The sequence below is a fragment of the Oryza brachyantha genome, chromosome 1 (genome assembly GCF_000231095.2).
Source record: "Oryza brachyantha chromosome 1, ObraRS2, whole genome shotgun sequence".
Classification (NCBI taxonomy): Eukaryota; Viridiplantae; Streptophyta; class Magnoliopsida; order Poales; family Poaceae; genus Oryza; species Oryza brachyantha.
Genome location: NC_023163.2, coordinates 1,958,269 through 1,968,517, shown reverse-complemented (window position 1 = coordinate 1,968,517; position 10,249 = coordinate 1,958,269). Strand labels below are relative to the sequence as shown.

At 36.7% G+C, this 10,249-nt stretch overlaps 1 protein-coding gene across 1 annotated transcript; it reads left to right on the top strand.

Moving 5' to 3' along the window:
* Nucleotides 1–5,663: 5,663 nt before the first annotated feature.
* LOC102715700 (triosephosphate isomerase, cytosolic) lies at nucleotides 5,664–9,071 on the top strand. Its single transcript, XM_006643691.3, has 9 exons — nucleotides 5,664–5,791; nucleotides 6,604–6,679; nucleotides 6,794–6,917; nucleotides 7,250–7,334; nucleotides 7,582–7,714; nucleotides 8,160–8,254; nucleotides 8,428–8,506; nucleotides 8,599–8,681; nucleotides 8,776–9,071. The coding sequence occupies exons 1-9, from the start codon at nucleotides 5,753–5,755 to the stop codon at nucleotides 8,821–8,823; spliced, it is 762 nt and encodes a 253-aa protein (XP_006643754.1). The 5' UTR covers nucleotides 5,664–5,752; the 3' UTR covers nucleotides 8,824–9,071.
* The last annotated feature ends 1,178 nt before the right edge of the window (nucleotides 9,072–10,249 follow it).

Sequence of the window (10,249 nt, the reverse complement as noted above, 5' to 3'; positions counted from 1 at the left end):
TAAGTTTTAGTTATAGGTTCGTTATAGTTGATATTGTTGTCGTATTATATTTGTCTAAATTTGTAAGTTAATTTATATATGCCGAGAGTAGTGTGTGTTACTCCAAACACTATAAATTACCATGTTCTATTTCAATGTTGAAAAAAATAGAAAATGTATTTTTCAGATGATATATGTATAACACAAGAATCATCTGAGATAGAATAAAATAATGTCTGTTTTGGGGAAGTGTTATTTTGTTGAAATAGTATAACACAACTATACGATGTTATGCCCATTTTCAACCTAAGCAATTTAGCCCATGTTTTTCGCTTAGGCTTTAAGTTAAAATTTAAACTCTCAACCTAAAACTTAGAGTTGATTTTAAGATTTTTTTAACTAAATTTATTTTTCATCTTTGCCTTTTATATGACTAAGAATATGTATATGAGAGTTTTATTTATAAATTATTTTTTATTTACAAATACGTCGTTTGGTTTTTCTCAAAAAAAGAGAGAGAAACAATCACCCCAACAACGTTAGATATAAAAAACCGAGGGGTACGAATGAATAATACACCTTTTGGTTTAACAAACACAACCACCTTTTTTACCCCCATTCACTTTTTTTAATTGAGCAGTGGTTCATGGAGAATATGCATGTCACTTTCTTCGGTCAAGAAAAAAAACATGTTTGACGACTTTCGTCTTATTCGGTGAGAGTTTTTTTTAAAACTTAAAAAAAAGTAAGGTTGTAAAAATGCATACTCTCGTATGTACGAGGGACAATAATGGCACATCTCGCCCATGCAAATGACGGACAGAGCAATGTATAAAGGGACGCAGAGAGCGAGCGATCAATCTTTTCGAATTTTCAGTAAACCTTTCTGAATTTCAAATTATCTCATGGCCTCTTAAATCGATCCCAACTTCGACACAGATACAGTTTCATTTAGCATTTTAGCCTCCACTATCAATTCAAAAAAATCCTGCCAACTAACAAATGAATAGTGCATATCCCATTGGTCTGCAGAAATGGGCATATGGATTGCATCCAGAATTTTTTAAAAAAAAGAAAGAAAAAGAAAAGGAGGAGGAGATCAAAGAGAAATATTTAGATGTTGCTTTTCAAAATTTGACCTATTACTCTGGAGTTGTTCCAGGATATAGAATTCAGAAGGAGCCAAACGGGGCCTAAATCCAGCTATTATATGGATCTCGATTCTTAATTAATTATCCTGACAATGACAATGACAATTTCTGATTAAGATGTCGACCGTTGTGTGTGTTACAACGTTGACATCCGTAGGTAACGACAACGGTCTCGCAATGGAGCCTTATACATTAAGACATGTACGACAATGGGCTCGGTTATAATTAACTTTTAATACATTTTTCACTGCCTGATGATGATGCAGGTTAGCAACATGTATCCCTATCAAGCACGGCGCCGTTTGAAATAGCTAGCGATCTGCTCAGGTAGTCCAGCAATCTCCATAAATTTATCTAAACTAGTTAAATGTTTGTGTTTTATGACGAATAATATAAATTATGCGCGTGTTACTATTGTCCGGAACAAATCACTCGTGGTGTTTTTAAGACAATTCGACCCTGGAGATATGTAATGTATATTTTATAGATGAAATAAAAATAGAAACAATATGTAGGACTATAATATTAAAGTAAATTGAGTAGTTGATAAAAATATATACAACAGAGGTGGCACATTTTCTGACACCATCCTTGCCTTTCTTTCAGAATATAGATAATGGGGTATACATGCACCATATTCACATAAGTGACAATAGCAGCTAGCTAGTTCCAATTCCAATTAAGCAAGCCCAGCTGGAGAAAAGAGATAAAAGAGAGAAATAATCAATAATGCTGATTTTATTTAAGAGATGGCGCTCACAAGGTGCAGAACCTAAATCTTCCTATCAGGTCCTGGACTCTTGCAACAATAATACCTGCTTGGACGAACTGATAAAATTGCATAAGAACTGACATGTTTTTTTTTAAGAGAGATCAACTTAGATCGATGTATGTTTCACGGATGTTATGCACATTAAATAAGGTGTCACATCAGTTAAATTGCTGAGTTGACAAGGTCATTAAGTGAGGAAGTTTTATGAGATGATAGAGGAGTTTCATACCATGAAACTCATCTGTGACTCGGTTAACTAGTTTAATATCTTGGTAACTATGCTGTGAAATTATGTATTGAGACGGACATTATCAAAGAGAGAGAAGCATGTAGATGTTTCCAAAGTATGCAGTTGGAGTTGAATGTTTCTACAGGCGATATTACAATTAAGTAGGCCACTCTAGATCCACTAATAGAGTATTAAATTGATATTGACTAATGGCAGTTTCTGCTTAAGATATTAAGGAGCAAGAAGAATATCAACCACCGTAACTCACCATGTTCAACACATACGACAACCGTGTCGCAATGGAGCCATAGACACATACGACAATGTGCTCGGTACTAATTAACATTTAATACAACGTTTTACGGTTCCATGACAAATTGACAATGCAGACAGCAACGTGTGAAATAGTATACGTCAACGTGGCTATACATAAGTGAAGGCAGCGGTGTAGCAACGTAGATGCAGTAGTATATATACAGAACGTCAGCAATAATGTATTACATTATTAATAGACGACAACAATGATGGTCTCTAATCTCTACCCTCTCCATTTTGCAAAGTTTGGTCGTCATGGACAATAACTCGGTTTTCAAAATACAACCTTGAATACTATTTTTTTCTCTCTCTCGGTTACATATTATAATTTATGTTTTGATATTTCTAGATTAAACTTCTTGAAATTGATTAAATTTATAGAGAAATATAATAATATCCACACCACTAGTTTCATTAAATAGGTAATTGAATATATTGTGAGAGTATATTTCTTTTATATTAAAATATTGATATATTTTCGATAATTTTGGTCAAACCTGAAAGAAGTTTGTCTTTCAGAAAAAGTTAAAACATTTTATAATATGAAACATATTTAATATTACAATATATGTAATCCTATATAGAAATAAACAAATATACGATTTTACTGAAGAATTTTTAAAGATTAATCGATCCATGTGGTCTCCATGTTTTCAAATATCCTAGAAGCTATTCATAGCTAAAGCTAAGGTTTTAAAGTTTGGTGTCCGTCTTGTCTAAAACAAGTATTTTAATTGGATGGAGCAATAATTAACATTGCACTTTTATGTGATGTTTTTAATTTTAAATATACATTAGACCATTTGTTTTATAAAAAAATTATTAATTATTTTATTATTAAAGATACTTTAAGCGTGATTCATAATTATTTGAAAAAAGTCAAACATAGGTTCAAAAGGTTCAAAAGTTAACGGAGTTAAATCAAAAAATAGTGAATAATAATAGTAACACAGCGTTTACGGCACGACGAAGCATCTATATATATAGCCTTGTAGCATCATCATCCCCGTCAATGACAGCATATCGTGTTTATAACCAGCGATCTGCTCCAATTAATCGGATTATTTCCACATGTTAATTAATCCCAAATACACATCGATAGCTAGCAAGCTAGTTAGTACCTTCCAAATTCCAATTGAGCAAGCTCCAAATGGCCTTCCTTTTAGGCAGCTAATTAGACAAGAGATAATTAGGTGAACCCAACCAGAAGCAGCATCACTTTACCTATAAAAGCTGAATCCTCCAATGGCGAGAAAGTTGGTGTGCAGTGCAAAGAAGAACAGCTGACACAGAACGCACAAAAAGTTGATTGCTTCTTTTAGACGATGGCCTGTGCTGGCTTGAATTAATGATGATATATTCCACTAATTAATCTCCCAAGTTGGTCATCTCCCAGACGACTGAGGGGTCAACCTAAGCACTCAACTAACAACAGCAATAAACATCTCGTTCTTGTATTTTAAAAATATCATTCGTCATGTGCTTTCGATGTGATACTAATGATTGATTAACTGAGGAGTGGAGTAGGACTGTGAACAATACCATATCTTATTCAAGATCGAATCACCCAAAGTAGTCTAATAAGAAAGTAATATGATTTTTGATAAATTTTGTTTGGTTTTTCATGGATTGCCACGGTTACGGTGCGGTAACCGTATTAACCGCCTGGTTGCATTAATGTAAACCCTACCCTAATCCAATGCACTATGCAATTTATCTCCATTAATATAAACATAGTGCACTATGTAAAGTCACAGAGCAAAAACTGACATGCAGCCTCACTAGATGGAGATAAAGAAAAAATCTATCTTCGCCAAACCCTTTGAACAATATGGTATCACCGAGAGATCTTATTTGCACCGATTTTAACAGTTGAGAGACCTGTTGTAGAAAATCGAACTCAACGGTTAAATTAAGTGCCCTCGAATAAACTTATTCCTAAAAAAAATCTCTAAATGACAAGCATTTTGCACAATATGAGTTGCCGTCTGGACCAAAACAAATCGGGCCTTTTAACGGGCCAAGATTCTCAGAGAGGGGCCCGGTTAGCCTCGCTGGAAAAAGATATGGGCCTCGTCAGGTTGGGTTCCTTTCCTTCGTGGGCCGTGGGGGAAAAAAGGCAAAGGAAAAGGCGAAAGGGATCGATGACACTGTGAGATTCGCATCCAGGCGCACGATGCCGCGGCGCCGGCGCCGGCGCCCACCGTTCCGCTCGAAACCAAACCAAACCACTCGCCGCCGACGACGCCACGGCGGCGCTGGCGTTACCAGTGGCCGCCGCTGCTCTTGCACTTCCTCTTTATACATTACTCCTTCGTTCTAAATGCTTGAGTTTGGGTTGGTTTTTTAAAGATGTTTGACTATTCGTTTTATTTAAAAATTTTAAACAATTATTAATTATTTTTATATTATTTTATTTATTATTAAATATACTTTTATGCATATATATATATTTATATATTTAATAAAAAAAATTAAATAAGAAGAATAATCAAATGTGTATAAAAAATCAAATATTTAGGGATGGAGCTACCGGTGACTTAAACAGATTCTGACGTTAGAACTGGGAACTTAACGCCTTAACGAGTAGTACTAATACTGTATTAGGCTAACAAAGTCATACTTTGATTCTGGAGAATATCCTTTTGTTTTAAGGAAAGGAAAGCCATCTCATCCTTTGCTACAAAATGCAACAATTTGCCCAGTTCTGAATGCGTGGAATGAGCTGGAATCAGTGGATTTGAGTAGTTTAGTTCCAAACAGCGTACTACCAGAATATGAAGAAAATAAATGGTCTAACTTGATCAATTATTATTAAGATGCAAGCCTGGAGGGGTTTCTCGCTTTATGGGCACTTTCAACCTTACAAAATTTGGTAATGCCAAATTTTGGCACATTTTGACGTTGGAACATGTTGATAACTCTGGATATGTTTGTTAAAATTTTACTAAATTTGGACAGAGTTTCTAATGCTAGAAACCTTTAGAATTACCAAAATTTGATAGAGTAAGTATTGGTAAGTATATGTTTGATTTGTTGGCTTGAATTTATTTACATAGCTATACACCTTTTCTTTTTCAAAAAGAAGCAGATAATTCTAGAGAACTCTAGAAAAATCTGTGGTGGAAGTGGGACCCACCTGTCATCGTCATGTGATGTGATCTCATCGGAGGCCACACCTCTGCTCCCCCTATATTATCCTGGACATCGAGTTTTTCTTCCTCCACAAAACCAAAATCCAATCTTGAACCCTCTCCCCAGCTTCCACATCTCAAGTCCAATCTAATCAGCTCAGCTCTCGTCGAGATGGGCCGCAAGTTCTTCGTTGGTGGCAACTGGAAATGCGTAATTTTCCTTTTCCTTTTCCTTTTCTGCTCGAAATCCCTAGTTGCATGTTCTTGTTTCTCGATGAATCGGTGGAATTTTTTTCCTGTTGCTTTCTAGAACACGATTTAGTGATTTGGGGGTGGGGATTGATACGGAAAAGATGGATCTTTTCTCGAAACACGAGGGACGATTTTATCACTCTGAATATTCAGATCGTTGTATTTTTGTGTGTTGTTTCGATGTCTGGTTGAGAAGGTTAGATGCATCAGTTAAAGGCCGGATCTTTTGAGATCCGGGATATACAAGATTTTGTCTTGTTTTCCTGTCCTGGTTCCTTGCAGTCGTTTAGTGCTTCTTTCAGTGAAACATTCATCCTAGTCCTAGGAATCAGATGCGATATTATGCGTTTTTGGCGTTTCAATGCCAGATTAGCTGCTAGAAGCTGCACTTACAGTGGGGGCTCGGAGTCGATCGATCTTTCTAGGTTTCATCTTGCGAAAAGTGTGATGTTGGGTACGTAGCTCGGTTCAGACTTCACAGTTCGGACTCAAGCCCGAAAAGTGTGATGTTGGGTATTATCAAGTGTCTCGAATTTAAATCAGATCGAGGAGGCAACACTTGGAGAATTTATTTATGAGTAGTGCAGATCAGCTTTGTCAATCGTGAGAAACTGGTAGTAGCATTCATGTTTCCTACACGTATGTGGTGAGAAATGTGTAAGAGAAGCACTGAGAACTTGCGTCATTTGAATGTCGTTAGTGTGGCAGGGTTATATCCATCTTCAGTTAGTTGCTTGCTAAATACTGACATGTTTCATTTTGGTGTTACAGAATGGGACCGCTGATCAGGTGGACAAAATCGTCAAAACTCTGAATGAGGGACAGGTTCCTTCTCCAGATGTTGTTGGTATGTAGGCCTACATTGCAGCTTGATTCCTTTTAAGTTTTTTTTTTTGTGTTTTCGTTATTCCTTAGAAATTTGTATAGAAAAAAGCTAACACATGCTACCATTGTGCTGCAGAGGTGGTTGTCAGCCCGCCTTATGTGTTCCTTCCTGTGGTCAAGAGTCAGCTGCGCCCGGAGTTCCAAGTTGCTGCTCAGAATTGTTGGGTGAAGAAGGGTGGGGCTTTCACCGGTGAGGTCAGGTTAGTCCTCGGTTCTGTTTCAGTTGCACACTCAGCATGTTGTAATGATCATCAGAAGGTTAGCTACAGACCCACTTGCAGAAACATGCATCATTATGCTGTTTGACTGAGACTCATGTTTAACATCACCAAGAAATAGTGCCATCTTTCAAGCTAATCTGCCTTCACCTAATATTATCTGTCGCATATTGTTATATTTGCTTAGTTACAGTTAGTGTTTTATGATTGGCAGTGTCCAATTTGTCTTTTGCTTTTAGGCGAGGTTATAGGTCATTCACCATTCAACTCATCTTTTCTTTAACTTGGTTTTTAATCTATTGTTTCTAATGCAGCGCTGAGATGCTTGTCAACCTTGGTGTTCCCTGGGTTATTCTTGGACACTCTGAAAGGAGGAGCTTGTTGGGAGAATCAAATGAGGTATGGTCTAGTTTACATTCTATTAAATGTGCATATGTAAATTTTGTATGGTTTTAGGCAGCTGGAAATAGTGCAATTACTGGAAACAACATTGTATCTACTTAGGTGATACTAAATTTGATCCTAATCCAATATATTGCCAAATTATTTTTCTAAAGGTGATATTGTTTGCCACAGTGGATGATTTACTGTGAGGTTTTTGTATCATAATCACATCAATAGTAATATGCCTTTCCCTGAATTGCAGTTTGTTGGAGACAAGGTGGCATATGCGCTCTCTCAGGGCTTGAAGGTCATTGCATGTGTTGGTGAGACCCTCGAGCAGCGGGAATCTGGATCAACCATGGAAGTTGTTTCTGCACAAACAAAAGCAATTGCTGGTATTTATTTATTTTCTACATTTGGTCCTTTTGACTGTATTTGAATTCTGAACTTATTTTGGTCTTGACTGTTTGCTGTGAATATGATTAGCTGCATGTTCAAATGATATCTAGGATCAGTTTCCAGGCATTGAAGCTTTATCTTGCAAAAAGTTAGCTAGATCTCTTTTGATGCACACCTCACTTCTTTGGCTAAATCCTACACATTTCAAACCAGAAAAATCTTGGTACAACTCATAATATAAGCATATCACTGTGCGACTCTAAAAATGGGCACATGTTTGTTGATCAGAAGAATTCACAGACTATTCTTTGCCTTTACTGGTTCAAGTGGTTAATGTCTTGATGCAGACTTTATGTAATGTCTCATAGTTAGCATCATTTGAGAAAATATTATCACATCACATGAGAATTCAGGCTGACATGACTATGTGTTATTTTACAGAAAAGATCAAGGATTGGACTAATGTGGTTGTTGCTTACGAACCTGTGTGGGCCATTGGAACTGGTAAAGTTGCTACACCAGCTCAAGCACAAGAAGTAAGTTTCATGTTCATAAGCTGCACGCAAGTGTACATTTTTCTGGTTCATGAGCTGCTGTACATTTCAGAATTGTTACCTGTGCTAAGCCGTCTCTAGAAATCTGTTTTCAATCGCAAATAGTTCTAAAACATCTTGATTTAACAATAATCTTGTTTCTATTGCTGTGTCAGGTGCATGCAGGGCTGAGGGAGTGGCTCGCTACAAATGTCAGTGCTGAGGTTGCTGAATCCACACGGATCATCTATGGAGGTATAGTACATATTCTTGAACAAACACCTTAATTTGTGTGACAATCATCACGGTGTCTGGATATATTAATAATTCATATGATTTTGCTACAGGTTCTGTAACTGCTGCGAACAGCAAGGAGCTGGCAGGACAACCTGACGTTGATGGTTTTCTCGTCGGTGGTGCTTCATTGAAGGTAAAGAAGAATGCAAACACAGTAGAACGATTGTGCATACAAGATAATAACTGCCTGATTCACTGAATACTATCTCTTTTACTTCCTTCTGTAGCCTGAATTCATCGACATTATCAACGCCGCTACCGTGAAGTCTGCCTAAGATCTTCGCCTCTTTCACCTTCGGCGTGGAAAAATGTCTGAAGAGGAACATGCCTTTTTCTGTGCTTATGTAATGCTAGTAATTTTGTGCTGGAGCAGCTACTCTTTTCCTCACTTCACTTCCCTGAAGCTACTACAGCTTGAGCATGCTAATAATGCACACCACTGAACATACAAACCAATAATGTCTAGCTCCTTTTGTCGTGAGTTATATCATGTGAGTTTCAGATCAGATTGCACTGGTTCCTTGCACTACTCTTTACTCTGCTTGCTTGCCTGTCTGATGAATCTGGCATCACTTCACTTCTGGAGTTCTGGTTGTTCTGCATTATGTTATGCATTGGGCGGTGAGGTTTTAGGTTTTTGCATCTTTTGGTCCCATGATTGATTCCAAGTAACAGGCTAACTGCCATAGTACCTCAAATTTTGGAATATCTTGTGTTGTGTGCTGCTCATCTGCACGTTGGCCTGAACGCAACCGTTCAGCAAACTTTGCACGGTTGCTGCCAATCAATTTCAGATCTTGGACCAATCTTTTGTCAGATGTCTGAAGATCAGGGCCTTGCATCACACATTCGTACGATGATATATTCTCTCGAGCAGTACAAAACTTTCCCAGGTTGCCATTATGAGGCGGTTGGGTCATAAAAATTCATAATAAAATCACCAGAATTGGACAAACTCTTGCCTCGTTTGATAGCTCAAATTTTTGGATTAATCGACTATCTAATTATTATAAGAATAAAGGAATTAACCAATATAATTATGTGTTGCAGTATGTGTGAAATATATGTATAAAGCCGGTTATAGTTTAGAACTTAGTCAAATTCTATCTTAAACTCTCTCAATAAACAGGCTGATGTCGCCAAACATAAGAGGTTAGGGAGGAAGTATGCGTAATTAGTGGTGAAACATTCATTGACTAGGTGCACTAGGTGCCGTCGTCCTCGGTATTAGATTACTATTACGTGTTTCCGTGTTTGTTTTCGGATAATTAATTTCGAGGCCAGTTTTATAACTACTTGAAATAGTGTCAAAATATACGCTGAAAATTTTACATTTAATAATATAGGAATAATTTGATTGTGTGGCCCCAACCAAAGTACTCCCTCCGTTTTATAATATAAGATATTTAATCATTTGTCTTATTCAAAAAATTATAAAAATATTATTTATTTTTGCTTGTAAGCTACTTTATTATAAAAAAGACTTTAAACATTAATGGTTATTTTTTATTTGTACTAAATTTTTAAATAAGACAGCCTAAATACGTCAAACATCGACTCTCGATTAGTCAAGTTCAGGTTGTCACTGAAAGCAGTTCAAGTCCTGCAAAAAAATGAAGAAAATTTCTAGTAATCAATAATCAAAGCTTAACGGTGTGTTAAAGCCGTGTGTAATTAAGCTCGAGTTTAACTCGTTAATTA

Bases quoted from the DNA above. Each gene is read 5' to 3' on its own strand.
- LOC102715700 (XM_006643691.3), top strand. From the start codon at position 5,753: ATGGGCCGCAAGTTCTTCGTTGGTGGCAACTGGAAATGC. The intron at 6,918-7,249 runs GTTAGTCCTCGG...TTTCTAATGCAG, and splicing joins GCTTTCACCGGTGAGGTCAG to CGCTGAGATGCTTGTCAACC. The intron at 8,507-8,598 runs GTATAGTACATA...ATTTTGCTACAG, and splicing joins CACACGGATCATCTATGGAG to GTTCTGTAACTGCTGCGAAC.